General features: G+C 42.6%; 1 protein-coding gene across 1 annotated transcript; it reads left to right on the top strand.

Annotated features, from left to right (window-relative positions):
• The first annotated feature begins 227 nt into the window (after positions 1-227).
• On the top strand, positions 228-17,435 carry LOC116513180 (alcohol dehydrogenase 1-like). Its single transcript, XM_032224099.1, has 10 exons — positions 228-416; positions 2,518-2,619; positions 4,987-5,128; positions 7,172-7,259; positions 7,362-7,581; positions 9,472-9,688; positions 10,822-10,865; positions 12,791-12,926; positions 13,257-13,395; positions 17,167-17,435. Exons 1-10 carry the CDS (start codon positions 399-401, stop codon positions 17,189-17,191), a joined length of 1,131 nt encoding a protein of 376 aa, XP_032079990.1. The 5' UTR covers positions 228-398; the 3' UTR covers positions 17,192-17,435.
• Positions 17,436-18,252: the final 817 nt, after the last annotated feature.

Below are 18,252 nucleotides of genomic sequence, written 5' to 3'. Positions count from 1 at the left end.
ATATGGAAAACGAATTTACACAATCCCTTTATTCAAACTGCCAGGTGAGGAGTATTCTTGTGACGGTTACAGCATATTACCACATGCGGATGCCTCCTTGAGAGAATAGGCTAGCTAGCGCTTCCATAGGCAATATTGTAGGCAGATTTGACTGCATTCCCCAGAGTCCTCCGCGGCGCGCCTACGGCAAGCGAAGAGTTCAACTGAAAGAAATGTTGCCTTTGGACCGCTCTTTGACCCTAAAAGGGATGTCGATGCTGGGAGCCAATATTGTTGGCGATATTGGTTTACTGAAGTCGCTTCTATTTTCTGCCTCCCCTCAATTTTCCACAGCGGTAGACCAGGGTTCTCCGAAAGCGGAGTAGAAAGATCTTCGTTGCAATAGGTAGTTTGCAGACATGGACACTTCTGGGAAAGTAAGAAACGGCTTATTCTTCTTAGGGAAGAAGTAAACTAATCTAAGCTGTAAACTCATTTAAACGGGAAATGCGTCTGCTAATTTGTGGTTAATGTTTGGTGCGAGTCCCCCTGTTAGGATATGTAAATGATTGCTGGGGCTTCCCTCTTCTGCGAAAAACTAATAGAAGAACGTATAGTTTACATACAGTAAACCAGTTAAGCAAAACCAGGGCTTAATGCATAGTTTAAGACGGCGTACCTTCTTGCATGCTTTTCTGTGAATAAATGGCAACAGTAAGATTGAATGGAACAACGTGCAAGAATTATATAGCTAGAAATCCAATTTTTATTTAATTGTATTCAAATATATAATGAACTACACTGGCCTACAACCTCCCCCAGTTGGCCCAATGCATAGACAATGAGCAATTAATTCGTCTTGCTTGTTGGATCACGGTTTGCCCTTAAACTGAGACATCCTAAGTAAATATATCAATGGCTTTGCTTGCAAGACTGTAGCTGTAGTTACTGCACTATTCTTCATTTAGTAAGCCTAACGCAACTCAGATGGGCGGCGTTCTTGAAATATGCTAGACTATAATGCTGTTGACTTCTTTGTTGTTCACTATAAATCCAAACAGTATGTTCAGTGCGATCGATTTCTATTTAAATATGTTTACAGTTGAGAGACCAGATTGAGGTAGGAGTTAAGGAGTCAGGCAAGAAACTGGGAAATTGTGAGTTTCCTAGGATATTTCATTTTTCTAGGAGAGGGGTGGATCTTAACTTCCTACAACACAAAAGCCAACTGGATGACCTTGAGCCAGTCACTCTCTCCTAGCCCTCGAAAGCAGGCAGTGGCAAACCATTTTGGAAATCTTGCCAAGAAAACCTCAGGGAGCTGTCTAGGCAGTCACCAAGAATCAAGATTGCCTTGAAGGTGTTCTACCACCCAAAATGGTTACAATTGCAATCTAATTTTCATGCTATTGCAGCTACATTGACATCTGAAGCACATATAACTAGGGATTTAAGTTGCAGGAAGTTCTAAGTGCGTACATGACTGCATTCATCCCTTACTTAGAACATATAATAGTTCAATACAGCACTGTATAGTACATTATCTAGTGTGTATATGATTTCTGGAAAATGTATTAGACTATATTATAAGTCACTGATTGCACTGAGGGGGGATTAAAAACCTCAGGTTAAAAACCAAGTGATTTGTTAAGATAACACTGTTAATATATAATTGCCCAAAGAGGAAAGGGCACCCTGTTGCACCACTAGACTTAGGGTCATAGCTCAGTTGTAGAGCTGTTGTAGATTTCATTTACTACTTTGTCCAAGTTTCAAAGTAAATTAAAAATTGACATTTTTTTAGGTGGCTTGAAGCCAGAATTAGCATTTTGGGAAAGTGAATTCATGTTATGCCGCAGACACTATAGAATTTCTGATGGGAGAGGGAGTCTGTCAGGAGGGGGCAGACACACACACACTCTCTTAACATGTATGCCCAGTTTTTTTCCAGCTTGCACTTACAGTTGTCTCAAAAAGTAGAAAAGCACCAACAGTTTTCAGCCCCTCTAGTCAGAGGGGCTGAGATGAGGATGAGAAAGGGATGAGAAAGATTATCACTCTCAGATGTACAGTAGATAACATGGTGGATTAATTTCCATTTTTCCCAAATGGCAAAAAAATCCCCCTCTTCACATGTGGCGTATTGTGCTCCTTTATTGCAAAAAAATGTGTTATATGGAAGTGTCCACAGGATGGAGGCTTTCATTGAAACGACTAGAGTAGCATTACATCCTTTCAATGCAAGTTCTGCTCCTTTTATACACATGTACATCCTCTTGATGCATGTCCAAAGGGAGTAGAGCTTGTGGTGCAACTATGGGACATTAGGTTTCTCATTTGAGCCTCCTGTGGAGGCCTCTGGTGCTATATCTCAAAGGAGCTGATTACTCCTACTGGAACAGCATAACAGGTTTTCTCTATGACCCTCACTATGAGATGCTACATTGAGAAGGGTTTTAGGCTTCTCTTGGTTTCATCTGCTTCGTGCTTTGCATAGGATGATGCTAAACATATTTGTTTTTGGTTTGACTTTCCTAGGTTATCAAATGTAGAGCAGCTGTGGCTTGGGAAGTCGGCAAACCACTTTCTATTGAAGAGGTAGAAGTGGCTCCACCAAGGTCTCATGAAGTTCGTGTTAAGGTAGTTCCATTTTTATGAGTAATGTTCCACAGTCCTCTATTTTGGAAAGCACTGTTTTGTTCTTGAAGGAAAGCTTCAACTTGTCACTTTCATTAATCTGTTTTTCAAACATTTGCAAAGCAGTTTGCTAAATAAATACTTGTACATTGGCAACCCTTGAAAGGCTAAGAGAAAAGTAAGTGGGAATTATGTTTCATTCGCAGACCACAGTGTGGTCTGTTTGGGTTCACTAAATGTGTCCTGTGAATGCAGCCTTGCTTTCATTGAATTGTCATTTGTAATCTCTAGTTTACGTGCAATTTTTCTGGCACCCCATTTGTGACCTCTTACACTCATTTTTCAGTATTAGATTTATATTCCAACTTTTATTTGGGAGTCATAACAGTGTACCCAATACTACTTCCTACTTGTTCCCAAAACAACAACCCTATGAATTAGTGTGAGCAAAGAGAGAGAGAGAAACTGTGACTGGCTTAGTTACTCAATGAGCTTCTGGGTCTGAGGCGGGGGGGGGGGGGGTGAAATTCAGCAGGTGCTGACAGGTTCTGGAGAATCGGTAGCAGAAATTTTGAGTAGTTCAGAGAATCGGCAATTACCACCTCTGGCTGGCCCCAGAGTGGGGAGGAATGGAGATTTTGCAGTATCCTTCCACGCCCACCAAGCCAGGGCCACAGAACCGGTAGTAAAGAAATTTGATTTTCACCACTGGTCTGAGGATAAAATAAAGCTATGATTTCCCAATTCCTAGACCACCAAATCAACCACTATATCATACTGGATAAGAACAGGCTTAAAGGTGCAAAATGGATCCCAGAGGTTTTGAAAATTGTGGGTCTTTTCTGATCCCAAGAAATGACACAGCTATTTTAAAGAGTTGTAAATAGATTCTATATGTGGGCTCCCATGTTTTCAAAGCACCTTTCACCTTCCAATCCAACACAGTGCTCAGGTCTGCTCCATAGATCTGAATAAAATTAGTGGGGTGGACAGGGATGCAAAGACTCCTTCTGAGTTTGAGTTTGCTGCTATTAGTTTTGGCATAACCTCCCATCCCATTTTCCCAAATGATCATGCAATTGAGGCATGAGTGCTTCCTAGTCCAAGAAGCTACGTGGCATCATTTTGCAATTATCTTACTTCAGTGATTCATTTGCCATAAAAATTATGGAATATTTATCTTTCATACTCCATATGAAATTCAGTACTAAATGTTATAATTTACATAACTGCTGTATAAAGAAGACTGCTGATAAATTAGAGCAGCCTTTTCCAGTGCAATTAGAAGGAAAGATAAATTAAGGCACGCACAAAAGATAAATTGTGCAGGATAGTGTGAAGAAATGTGAATCGGAACACTTTGATTCAATTAAGGAGGAGGATTTTAACAAACGTAAGAAAATTTTGCATGTGTACCTCTTGCAATGTGACAGTTTGAATCAGAAATCCAAAATGGCACGAGAAGAGCTATCAAGTCGCTGATGACATTGATGAGCACTGCTTTGATATCAGGGAAAGACAAATTGGAATTGACAATTTCTATCTTGCACAGAAATTGCAATAGGCAAACAAGGTTTTCACGGCTTACATGCAACATGGCTTACTTAAGACACTGCTGAAAAATATTTTGCCCTGTTTACAAAATAACTGCACACTTATGAAGAATTATACTTAGAAACCAAGGCATACAATAAATATTATTCATTTTGAAATAATAGAAAATACTTGCAGCTCTGGTTTTAGATTTTGGCAGTGGTTTGCTCTTCAAGCTTGTTTCAGTTTAGTTTCTGAATGTTTTGTTACCAGACTAGGTAACATCATCAGTAGAATTATCTTGTCCTATTCTCCTTAGCTTATAAGTGTCTTGTGTGCCAGTGTGGTCATTTGGTTGGTTGTTCATTTGGAGCGCAGAATTAAAATATGGCTCCAAATGAACAACCAACCAAATGACCACGCTGGCACACAAGACATTTCTAAACTAGGGAGAATAGGACTAGACAATCCTGCTGATGATGTTACCCAGTCTGGTAACAAAACATCCAGAAACTAAATTAAAACAAGCTTGGAGAGCAAACCACTGCCAAAATGTTATTCATCTTTTTTCTGCCTTTAGGAGAATGGTGAAGATGGATGAATGGAGTGAATAGCATGCATTCCACTGGTAAAAATAAACAGCATTCTGCCCCATGGTCTGTGGCATCAGAGTAATTAGCATTTTTACATTGCATTTTCCTCCACTGTTGAGAATCCATTGGCTTATCCATATTCATACGAGATTATTATGCATAGGCAATTGGAAGCCCCTAGTAAATGCCCACAATGGTTGGACATAACTCTTTGTTCTCTATTTCTCTTTGTTCTCTACTATAGATAATAGCCACTGGAATATGTGGGACAGATGACCATGTTCTGGAAGGTTCTTTCCCCAAAGTAGAGTTTCCGGTCATTCCTGGCCATGAAGGAGCCGGAATAGTAGAGAGTGTTGGGCCAGGGGTGACATGTGTAAAACCAGGTACAGAGAAGAAACTCCTCTGGCTTTTTCATGTGCATTTTAATATAGTCAAAATACAATGGGTATCCAGCATACTGTATTTGCCATACGCTGTTGCATAGAGTCTGCATTGTACAGAACTGTGTTCAGATATTACAGTCCATGATTTCTTTAACTGGAGGTAATCCTCGACCAGTGGTGGGTTTCAAAAATTGTTGGAACCTACTCTGTGGGTGTGGCCTCCTTTGTGAGAGTGGCTTGCCACCCATGTGACTGGATGGGAGTGGCTTGCTGCCCATGTGATCGGATATGAAATTATGAATTAGTACTTAGGTTGGTCCAAGTAGCTATTCAGAAACTCTGGCATTGAAGCATGCAAGTCTTAAAGCTGTCAAGTTACAAGATCCTTGCCAGTGGTGGGTTTCAAAAATCTTTGGAACCTCTTCTGTAGGTGTGGCCTGCTTTCCGGGTCCACTGGTGGAACCTCTTCTAACCGGTTTGGTAGATTTGATGAACCGGTTCTACCTAATAGGTGCGAACTGGTAGGAACCCACCTCTGTCCTCGACTTAAAACCACTTGTTTAGAGACCACCCTTCTCCGGGCCCTGAAAAAAAGACTTACCATCAGTCCTCACACTTATGACCTTCTCAGCATCCCCATAATGACCTGACCAAAATCTGGGTGCTTGACAACTGATGTGTATTTACGTTGGTTGCAACTTCTTGGGGTCATGTGACCACTCTTGGCAATTTTCCCAGCCGCCTTCTGACAAGCGAAGTTAATGAGAAAAGCTTGATTCCCTTAATCATCCCATGATTCACATAACAATCGCAGTGATCCGCTTAACTGTGGGAGGAAAAGCTCAAAGGATTGGGTGTGACTCACTCAACAGCCTCGTTTAGCAAGAGAAATCCTGGTCCTAATTGTGATCATAAGTTGAGAACTACCTATATAGACTGTGTTTATAATAACACTATTTTTCCTAGACTACACCAGAGGTCCGGGAGATCTTGTCACACTACATAACTGAATTTGCTATTCATTGCACAAATTTCTCTGTCATATGACTTCATATTTAGAATAGAATAGAATTTTTTATTGGCCAAGAGTGAGATTGGACACACAAGTCTTTGGTGTATATGCGCTCAATGTACATAAAAACACAAGATACATCCGTCAAGAATCATAAGGTACAACACTTAATGATAGCCGTAGGATACAAATAAGCAATCAGAAAAAAATATCAATATCAACCGTAAGGATACAAGCAACAAAGTTACAGTGCTGTAGTCATAAGCAGGAGGAGATGGGTGATAGGAACGATGAGAAGACTAATAGTAATGCAGCCTTAGTGAATGGTTTGACAGTGGTGAGGGAATTATTTGTTTAGCAGATGGCGTTCAGGAAAAAACTGTTCTTGTGTCTAGTTGTCTTGGTGTGCAATGCTCTATAGCGTCGTTTTGGGGGTAGGAGTTGAAACAATTTAAGTCCAGGATGTGAGGGGTTTGTAAATATTTTCACGGCCCTCTTTTTGACTCGATTTAGACACATCTAGAGCAATTGTGACTCTTAGTGTCCCTTCACCCCTTCAATCTTCCTCTTTCCAACAAAGGTGTATGTTTTATAAAGTAATTTTTTCTCGCTCAGACCTGTACTTTGCACACCTGATGAAGTAACCTTTGATCTATGCAAACTTATGCAATGATGGTACATGGACTTGCCTTGAACCACAGATTGCAAAGCTGTAGACTTTAAGTTTCTACTTTAAAACCACAGATGCTAGGTTCATCCAATATGCTAAACTGGTATAGTGTGAATGAAGAATGTTTACGGTTAAATGAAATGAACTGCTTCTAGGACATCTGATTTAGTATTGCTTCCCCTCCCCAATTCACAAATGAATTACGATCTGAATTTTAATGAGTGCATTCAGAAGGCTGTTTCAAACTATGGCAAATATATCAGGAAAAGTCTGCTTTATAAATCTTGATTTATAACAATGTGGGTAATAAACATGATCTTTTGATCCAGAGGTTTCATGTTTTTTTCCTTTGTATTTGAAGGAGACAAAGTTATTCCTCTCTGTGTGCCCCAGTGTGGAGAATGCAACTCATGTTTAAAATCAAACACCAACTGTTGCCTGAAAACCCAGTGAGTTCCTTTAAAAACTTTTTTTTTTGCATATTTTTGGATTCAGGGCATTGCACATAAAGTTTCTTTTCTTCCTGACAAGTCTGTTTATCTCTGAAACAGCATCTCTGAACCACAAAATCTGATGCCTGACAAAACCAGTAGATTCAGCTGCAAAGGGAAGCAAATTCATCACTTCCTTTGGATTAGCACTTTCTCTGAATATACAGTCATGCCTGACTCTACCATTGTTAAAATTGATGCTGCTGCACCTCTGGATAAAGTCTGTCTTTTTGGCTGTGGGTTCTCTACTGGTTATGGGGCCGCCCTCAATACAGCCCAGGTGAGAAAACCTATTTATAAGTTGTCTATGGAGAGTCTCAATCATCCAGGTCATAGTGGTCCCCAAAGGTGCTTTTTTCCCCCCAAGAGGCAACTGGACTTTCTGGTTTTTATTTGAAGATGTCTTGCTTCTCATCCAAGAAGCTTCAGGACTAGATTCAGCAGTCCATCTGCATTTAAAAGACACAGGTCACTCTTTGGAAGACAACAAAGTCCATATTTTGGACAGAGAGGATGGCTGGTTTGAAAGAGGGGTCAAAGAGGCCATCTGTGTCAAAACTGAACAGCCCTCTCTCAACAGAAAGGGAGGGATACGACATTCTCTATCTCCAGTCTACAACACAGTCCTTTCAACAGTTCCAAGAAGGCTCCACACCCATTTGCACCACTCAGGTGACCCTGAGGACACAGATAAGCCTCCAGGTGACCTAAAGGTAAAGGTTCCCTGGCACATGCGTGCTAGCTGTTTCTGGCTCTAGGGGGCAGTGCTCTCCTCCATTTCTAAGCTGAAGAGCCAGCGCTGTCTGTCTGCCATCTCTGTGGTCATGTGGCCGGCATGACTAAAGACTGAAGGCGCACGGAGTGCTGTTACCTTCCCACCCACCAAAGTGGTCCCTATTTTTCTACTTGCATTTTTACGTGGTTTTGAACTGCTAGGTTGGTAGAAGCTGGGGCAAGTAATGGGAGCTCACTCCATTATGTGGCGCTAGGGATTTGAACCACTGAATTGCCGACCTTTCTGATCAACAAGCTCAGCATCTTAGCCACTGAGCCACCCCATCCCAGGTGACCTTAAGGGCCCACTAAAAGAATGCAAATGTCGACTTCCTGGGCGGGATCTTGCTGATGGCGGCAGCTTAAGAGACTGGGAAAAATGGATTGACTATATACAAAACAAATATGGGACTAAGAAATTACAGATAGTCTATGCTTAAGATTAGGAATAATCTAAACTGCTCAAAGTTAGTGTAACAGGAAGAAGCTGAGTTCAATGTAGAAATGTTATTAACTTCTTTTTTTTATTTCCTTTGTCTCAACGTATTTTAGACTGTGTTTGTTAAAAATCTATACCGTTTACGGGCTCTGGGAAGTCGGGAGGGAAGGGAGGTGGGGTGTTAGGGGGGATGGGGGGATATATAGTATGTGCTAGATTTTAAAGTAACGTGACGGCACTTGTATACTGTTGCTCTTTAATTTCACTGTAAAAATAGGACAAGCTGAATATATTAATAGATTGTAGAAATACACCGAAGGGAGGAGTAGAGGGATAGAAGAAAGAGGGGTAGCGAGGGTGGGAGAGAGGACTGTAGCGAGGGTGGGAGAGAGGACTGGAGGGAGGGGGAAAAGGAAGGGTGGGAGTGTATCGGGAGAGAGGAGTGGGAGAGGGGGAGGGGAAGTAGGGTAGAGGGGAATGATGGAGGGAAGAAGGGAAGTTGGAGGGGGGCGAAAGAAAGGGTGTATGGAGGGTCGAAGGGGTACATTGGGTTTCTATTTTGGGGGGTATTGCCAACAAGAGGAATGGCTGTGTTTATTGTTTAATGTTATATGGCCCCGGTTATGCACAGTATATATGTGACTGTACGAAAATGAAATGGAAAATAAAAACACATTAAAAAAAAAAAGAATGCAAATGTCCAGCTGTCTGCAAGGAGTATAAATCCTTCCATTTCCCACCATCCAGTCAGAGCTGAAGAAGCTTCTTGGATGAGAAACGAAACATCTTCAAAGAAAAAACCAGAAAGTCCAGTTGCCTCTAAAACAAAGCACCTTTGGGACTGTTTATAAGTTCTGATTGGCTCTCAAATTTTATTTAAGGCCTTCTCCATCAATTCGTTACACTGCTGGGGGTAGCTTGAATGTATCTCTGCTATCTTTCTCCCTGACTCCATAGGTTACACCTGGATCCACCTGTGCTGTTTTTGGTTTGGGAGGAGTTGGTCTCTCTGTGATCATGGGATGCAAAACAGCTGGAGCGTCTCGTATCATTGGGATTGACATTAACAGCGACAAATTTGGAAAGGCAAAAGAACTGGGAGCCACAGAATGTATCAACCCTCAAGATTACAAGAAACCCATTCAAGAAGTAGTGCTGGAAATGACTGGACATGGTGTAGATCAGTGGTCCCCAACCCCCGGTCCGCGGACCGGTGCCGGGCCGTGGAGTACCTGGCACCGGGCCGCGCAGCGACCGGGGGCCATGATCACTTTTCCCTCTAAGATTCTATCTGCCGCGCAGAGTTTTCTGTAAAGCAAACGTGGGGAAGTCCTTTGCAGGCGGCTAGAACTGGCCGCCTGCAAAGGACCTCCCCAGACTTGTTTTGATGAGCCGCCAGTCCTCTTGCTTCTTCTCCGAACGGAGTCAGCTGGGCTCTGGGTTATCCCTGCCGCCGCCTCCACCTCCGCCGCTTTCCTACTAGCTCCTGCAGAGGACTGGCGGCTTTGAAATGCAACCCCCTGGTCCCACCGGCCGCGGATTTGATTCGGCGTAAGTGGGGGCCGAACACATGCTGAGCCGACTTTGCGCAGTGGGGCGGAGTAATTCAACCCCCCCCCCAGAACGTTTGTGTGTGTGTGTGAGTGAGAGAGAGAGAGAGAGAATTGGATCAAAATTGGTGGCCAAAGGAGTGGAGGGAGGGAGGGAACGGAGGAAGGAAGCCCTGCCCCCTGTGAAAAAAACTGAAGATGGAGCAGTGAATGAATAAAGCATAAAAGCAACAAACAGTTAATGCGTAAGTAAGCTGAGGAGCAAGTTCTCAACTAAGGAAGCAATATAAGAAAGAAATATAAAAAGCTCAATATGCCAAAACACTTATTTTAGTCTTCATTTAATTACTTGTATTGTCGTCTGATGTAACATCTTTTTAAAGTTAACGTTAGTTAGAAAAGATAGGGTACAAAACTTAAATTAAAAAAAAAGTACATTCATTTTGAAAAATAAATGCAATACTTGATTAATTTCATATCTTTATTTAAAATAGCTTTGGCATGGCATATGATTTTATTGACTCAGTTGGAAATGATGTGGATGTTGTATCTGATTCTGAGGTATATATATATATTCTTAAGTAACATAACATATAGCATATTGGCTCCAGGGAAGTTTAATCAAAACAATCTGATATATAAACAATCAATGTGTCGTCGCGAACAACGCCCCCCACCCCTGCGCGCGCTCAGCGGGCCACGGTAAAATTATCAAAGGCTGACTGGTCCGCGGCGATAAAAAGGTTGGGGACCACTGGTGTAGATTATGCCTTTGAGGTTGCTGGAAGTTTGGAAACACTGGTATGTATTTAATCAAAATGTATTGGCTCTTTTGCCATTTGATGCTAGATTCAGTGAAAGCACTATGGTGAAATTTTGATTTAAAAGAACGTTCAGGCTAAGACAACATCTGCTACTACCAGCCATCTGAATATACCTCATTTGTGTAAACAATCTACGTTTTACTTTATTTGCATAAATCCATTCTTATGCAAGTGATATAAATAGCATCAATATGCAAGTGATAATACAATTTAAATCATTAATCTAAATTTAAACGAATTGTCTGAATTACTTTGGATATAATGGACAATCTGATATTTTGGAGAGATACTGGAACACAGATTTTGTCCACTGTATCCAAAGTTTGACACCCCTATTCTACAGTGTCTGAAATAGAGTAGGGATATGAGTCCTATTCCCTTCCTGCTTCTTGACAGCTGGGGTTCAAAGAGAAAGTAAATGGTCATCAAGACAACAAACGATAGTTCATCCCTCTATGGATCAATTGTTGGGGCGTAGTGGTTAAAGATCTTCAATCAGGGTTGGGAAGAGAGTCCATTGTCAACCACAAAAACTCACAGTAATTTCCTCTTTTGAACAACCTCATTTAGTAGCTCAAGACAATGAGTTCATAGTACATGGTAAAGGTGGATTGCTGCCATTCGGTCTAGTTTGACCGAACTAGTAGTAGAATTCAGGCCTGAGTCCCGGAACTGGCCCGACACGCCCCTGAACCGATTCCCTTGCCACCGCTGATATCGCTGCCATGTTGGATTTTAGTGACTGCATGTGCGCAGTTCACTGTAAATTGTTCTGTGCATGTGCGCAGAACAATTTACATTGAACAGCACACACACATGCAATGCGTGTTTGGTGCGCATTGTGGTTGCAAACCGGTAGTAAAACTGACAGCAACCCACCCTTGGTACACAGTCTAAAAATTGATCTCTTTTTATTTCAAATATCCTGCCCTTCCAGCAGACTGCCAAGGAAGTCCTCTTGTTTGAGATTAAACTCTTGAGTGTTAGTAGCTAGAGCCTGTATATTGTTCAGTTAAGATAGTTGGAAGATCAAATCTGTTTTTACTTATTTACCTATCTTTAAAAAAATTCATGCAGCTGCTCATCTCACAACAGGCACCCCGGACAGCGTTCAACAACCAGATAAAACACAGCAAATATAAAAAACAAGAATTGTAATTGTATTGAGCTTCTTAAGGAGGAAATGGACAGGTGCTATTTAAGGATACTCAACTGTCAGTCCTGAAAAAAGTCACTGATCAGCTTTCCAGAAAGATTAGAGAACCTTTGGAATGCTATCAGCAGTTTCAGGTGTAACTTCAGAGAATTGTTGGTAAAAAAAAATCATTTTGGGGAGTAGGGAGCTCAATAATTATTGTGAGGCATGAGCATCGGTAGTGGCTGTATAACGGTTGCAGAACATTCAGTATACATTTGCTTTATACCAGGGGTGTCAAACTCAAGGCCCATGGGCTGCATCCAGCCCAAGGGGTGTCTAAATTTGGCCCATGTGGCTGGCCTAGAAATAGCAAAGGACCGGCCCACGGTGCCTCTGGCAGCCAAAATGGAGCACGGGAGGACTGCACACGTCGTCGTCCCCTGCACCCCATTTTGGCCGGCAATGTGCTGCAGGAGGCCATCCAGGCTTAAAATGGGGCAAGGCCCCTGCACCCGTTTTGCCTGGCAAATTGCTGCAGGAGGCGTCCTGTCTCCCCCCCGCTACCCCTCGCCCACAGTCAGCCCGCAGCGGAGAACTACAATGCTGAGAAATCCAGTTTGACACCCCTGCTTTATACTAAACCAGCTGTTATTTATCTTTACTATTTCCAGGGTCAAATACCAGTATTTTTAATGTTCATCCATTGTCCCTTTTTTCTTTGCACAGCAAAAACTTTCTTAATTTCTTCCCTTATTTCCAACCAGGCAGCTGCTTTGGCCTCTTGTCACATGGGCTGTGGGATCTGTGTGGTGATTGGGATGCCCCCCCTAGGTGCTAAATTCCCATTGGATCCTATGCTGCTTCTTACAGGGCGCACCATAAAAGGGAGTTTCATTGGAGGTATGTTGACAGATGAAAGATAAGGGAACGCACCCATAAACAGATATTTTCTTTGTCTTTTTTTTCGTATGGAATGACGAAAAAGCTGCCATCTTTCCTCCAGAAAACGAGGCAGCAGTTAAGAGTAAGCATTTAGCAATTCATGTGCTCCCAGTTTTACTTTATTATTCTACATTTGATTTTACAACGACAAAAAAGTAATGTTACAAGTTTTGTTATGAGCAATTTTGCAATTTGCCAAAAAAAAAAAAAAGTTTGACAAATTGCAAAAATGTTCATGGGAAGCAGAGCCAACATCTAGTAAGTTACATTTGTTTTCGTTTCTTCTAGGCTGGAAGATGAAAGATTCAATTCCTCAACTGGTCTCCAGTTACATGGAAGGAAAATTTAAACCAGATGTTCTGATCACCCACATTTTACCGTTCAGTGATATTGGGAAAGGATTTGACTTGCTTCGTGCTGGAAAGAGGTGAGATTTCTTCGCCATCGTTACCTACTTCTAACAGAAATAGTTTCAGCTCAGACTTCAGTTTGAATTCCAAAAGCCAGATTGGTGTAGTGCAGGGGTCAGCAACCTTAAACACTCGAAAGAGTCACAAAAGTCCTAACCAGAAGCCCCCCGTTCATTTCTGGAGCCGACCAGAAATCCGGTTCCACCACCATAGAGTCTCCTCCTAATGTGGCATCCTTTTTCCTCTACCTGTCCTAACCGAAAGCCCTATCAATTGTGGAGCCGACTGGTAACAGGGAGATGTAGTAGAGGGATAAAAGAGCCACATGCGGCTCCAGAGCCGCAGGTTGCTGACCCCTGGTTTAGTGGTTAAGGCACAAGGCTAGAAACCAGGGGACCCATGAGTTCTACTCCCACCTTATACATGAAAACCAGTTGGGTGACTTTGAGCCAATCGCGCTCTCTCAATCCAACCCTACCCCACAAGGAAGTTGACATGGGGTAAATAGGAGGAAGAAGGAGGATTAGGTATATTTTCTGCCTTGAGTTATTTATCAACATAATAAATACAGGATTTAAATAACAAATAAATTCTGTTTCATCTACACATAGAGCAAATATTAATTTTGAAGCTCTGTAAAGACCAAAAGGGCTTGCCAGGAAACCGAAGTATTTACTGCACTTTTCTTAGATGTATATTTCACAGAGCAGTGAGGCTGAGTCTAAGAGTTCTCTAGATAAAGTTAAATGTTAATTGAAAGAGTGCATATTAAAGTCTTGTAAAGGTTTAATTCTACTAAGACATTGTTCTCATGGACTCTATATACACAAAGTCCTCCTCTCCCCCTCCCCCGAAAAAAATAGTCCCAGCTGGCAGCCAGATCAACCAGCTATACTCAGCAGCCGCTCTAACTAAGAGTCTCAGAGGAGGAGATGACATGGTTTTAGGTATCCCAGGTCTAAGCCACTTTAAACAATAAGCTATAACTTCTATTGCACCCGAATGCAAATTGGCACCTGACTTAACCTTAGCATGATGTGGGCTCTAGGGGATAAGCCAAACATCGACCTGGCTGTAGCAGTTTGTCCCAATTAAAGCTCTGAAGTTGCACACATGAATAACCTTATATAATGCATAAGACAAGCCTGGAAGTTAAAATTAGATCCTGACCTAATCCAGAGTCACTCCTAAATTGCATGCCCACTCTTTTTGGGAGAGAGTGATTTCATCAGGAATAGCTCCATGCAAAATCTAGAGTGATGACCTTTCACAATGAATATTTTTGTCTTATGTGGATTTGGTTTTAATTTGTTTTCCTTCATTCAGCCCATCACTAGCCTTAGGCAAACCTTCAAGGGAGCTACACCATTGCCTGATAGTGTTAGCTAGATAATTGCATTTCAAGGTCCCATCCAGTGGTGGGTGTCAGGCGGTACGCCCCAGTACAGGCGTACCGGTGCCTGCCGGGAGCACAAGGTACCGTTCTCATACGGTGCTCCGGAGGGACTACCCGCCTGCCTGAGCTCCTTACCTGTATTTGAGCTCTTTGGCACTTCGGCGCACAGAGCATATGGCCACGATGCTCCACCAAGCAGCCGGAACGTCCTGGAGGCGTCCCAGAGGTAATGACGCATGCGCACGCGTGTGCGCACGTGCATGTGGGAGACGCCAGGCCCCATTGCAATGTACTGGTTGCATTGGGATCCACAACTCACCACTGGTCCCGTCCCAACAGTTGATGGGTTCATTTGAAAAGCACTGTAGATTCAAAGCAGCCTTGAAGGACTTCATCATTTATGGAACAGTAGGCCTCAAGCAATACCATCTGGGACTATCTTGCCAGATAGGGAGGGAACCACTCAAAGCAAGCCCCGCTTCTGCCCTTTGGAATATCTTGCCACCTGAGGTGTGTTTGCTTCCTAACCTCTTGACTTTTCATAAGAGTTTTAAGATCTGGTTCTGCTAGATGACTTGGGGACCCAACTGGGGGGAGAGGGACTTCCCACTGGAGATGCTTGACTAATATCTACTGACATATATTATTGTTAAGGTTGGAATATGGGAGAGGCAGTCTGTGCAGCTGGGAAATGTGGCCGCTGCACTTGTTTGGGGTAATCCCACCTCATCCATCCCCCCCATGTATGTTCCTCCCTCATTCTCCATCTTATGTTAAGTGGTTTTATTTTAACTGCTGGGTCATTTTATATCTGATGGTTTTAATGCTTTTATGCTGTAAGCTGCCCGCAATCATTTGATACAAGATGGGTGGCAAGTAAATTTAATAATAAAATAAAAATAAATTTCCAAGGCTGCAAAGTCATCAAGAAAGATACCATGGCCATTGAGATGAGGACTGTTAGGAGAACTAAGAAAGTCAGAATTCATATTCCCTTTGTTTCTGTTCATCATCCATGAAGCTGACCAAGGCAGTTTCACTTCTATACATACTGACAGTGTTTTTAACAAGGGGCTACCAAGTGAGATAACACTGTAAAATTTCTTTGCATTTTTTTTTGCCTTGTGTGGGGCTCTGTTTCTGGCTTTCTTCTAATATTGAAGCAAGGCTGTTGAAGCAATTGATAAGTGGTTGGAGCACAGTTCTATGAGGCAATAAAGTTCAGGAGATCTGCTCAGATCTGCATTCAGCTTTTGGGGCTGATTTCCCAGATTCCTCCATTGTGTGGTGAGTTACCTCAGGAGTGAATCTACACCAGGGGTCACCAACCTTTCGGACCTCAGGGACCACTAAATTCATACTTTTAAATCCCGCGGACCACTAATATGATCTGCCTAATGACTGGCTGGGTGGATGTGGCTAGGGTATCATGTTACCGGTTGGGCGTGGCCAACTCAATGTCACTCACATCGAGAGGCACCTCACCAGCCCTACTCGCCCCTTGCCTCCCAGCCGCTCCTTGCCTCCTCACCTGGGCTACTTAGGGCCCCAACAGGAAGCAGTTGTTGGAGCTAAGCAGCCACCACGAGAAAGAGTTGGCAAAACAGCTCAGTTCAAATTGGATCTCACCAGAGAAGGAGGCTCAGTAGAAGCACCTCTCTGAGGACTACGAGCATAGGCTTTCCAAGCAGAGGGAAGACCTGTGGGAGTGCAAGGCCAGGTACCGGCACCTGGAGGCTCAGCGGGCTGAGATGGCTAGCCAGTTCCAGGCCATGATGCAGTCCCACTGAAACAAGGTTCTCCAGCTTTTTGCCACCAGCGGCACTTCCCTCCAGCCTTCACCCAGAGCCCCACACCAGGAGGCTGAAGCAGACCCCAAGTTGGAATTTCTGCCTCCCTCTGACCAACACAAAAAGACCCTGAAAGGGGAGACTCTCTGCAGCAACATGGATGTTCATTGCACGTATCCATCCCAGGGGGAGAAGTTTGAGGACCCCTGATTTAGTCTAATATAAAAAAAAGGCAAATAATTTTTCTGCGGACCACCAGTGGTTCACAGATCACCAGTTAGTGGCCGCTGATCTACACAATACACACATTGCGTGCCATTCTCTGTGGCCCATAGCTACTTGACTAGATGGGTTTTCCACAGCACTGATTTCTTACGAATGGCAAATGCTGTTGTCCTGACATTGCCACAAACAAGTGCAACCGTCCCATTTCCCAACTGCACAGCCTGCCTTTCCCATATTCCAAGATTAACAACAATATCTGTCAGCAAGCTTTGAAAATAGGAAATCAGTCACAGGCCCCGAATTTAAAAATACTTGTGTTTTGATCATGTTCCTTTACGAGAGGATGTGGAAAGTGAAGCCTGTGTTTTATTTTTCAGCATTCGTACCGTCTTGATGTTTTAAGTGGCTCAGCTTGCTGAATCGGTCTGGAAGTCTTTAGCATGGGAACCACGAAGATTACCCATTTCCTTGGCCCTATGTTTGTTCTGAAAATACTGGAAAAAGACATTCCTATTTTGTTTCTCGGCGTGTTTATGTTTAGACCATAGCATAAAAGACATGATTTACACGATGGAAAGTTGATTTTACTTGGCCCCAGATGAAAAAAAAAAAAATCAATCCAAATCATGATCTTAGTTTTAATTATCACAGAAAGAGCATAATCCAATTTTAAGGCTCCGAAGTGAGGGGGGGGGGGAGATCAATTGTATCTACCGTATTTTTCGGAGTATAAGATGCACCTTTTTCCCTCAAAAAAAGAGACTGAAAATCTGGGTGCATCTTCTACACTGAATGCAACATTTTTGGCCTGAAACCCCGCCCCCTTCACCAAAATGTCCATGCATAGCCTCTAGGAAGCTTTCAGAGTGCTCATAGGGAGGGCAGAAATGAGCAAAAACGGGCTGATTTTTGCTCAATTTTGCCCCCCCCCATCTCCCAGGAGCACTCTATAAGCCTCCTAAAGGCTATTCATGCCCTTTTTTTAAAAAACAGACCCGTTTTCACACAAAATAAACTATTTTTGGGAGGTCTGCAGAGTGCACAGATTTTTTTTTATTTGCCTCTTTGAAATCTTGGTGTGTCTTATACTCCTGTGCGTCTTATACTCTGAAAAATATGGTATATAAAATGTACCATGTTTCCCTGACAATAAGACAGGGTCTTATTTTCTTTTGAGCCCCAAAATAAGTGTTGGGCCTTATTTTTGGGAAGGTCTTATTAGCTTTGAGGTGCAGGAAGCGACGAGCATGGTCACCTCATGGCTGTTGCTATGTTGCGCATTGCTGGACCTGCCACTCCTTTTGCCGTGGCCATTAGCGTGACAGAAGAGTGTTCCCGCAGGGAAACAAGTATTAATTATGTTTGGCACTTTTGTTTATAAAAATAGTAAAGTTGGGATATAAAGTAAATAAATACAACTTTTTGATTACATTGCCTTAAAGTTTTCTTCCTTGTCTTTTGGT

Source organism: Thamnophis elegans, chromosome 9 (assembly GCF_009769535.1).
Source record: "Thamnophis elegans isolate rThaEle1 chromosome 9, rThaEle1.pri, whole genome shotgun sequence".
In the NCBI taxonomy this organism is placed as follows: Eukaryota; Metazoa; Chordata; class Lepidosauria; order Squamata; family Colubridae; genus Thamnophis; species Thamnophis elegans.
This window is presented reverse-complemented; position numbering and strand designations above follow the sequence as displayed.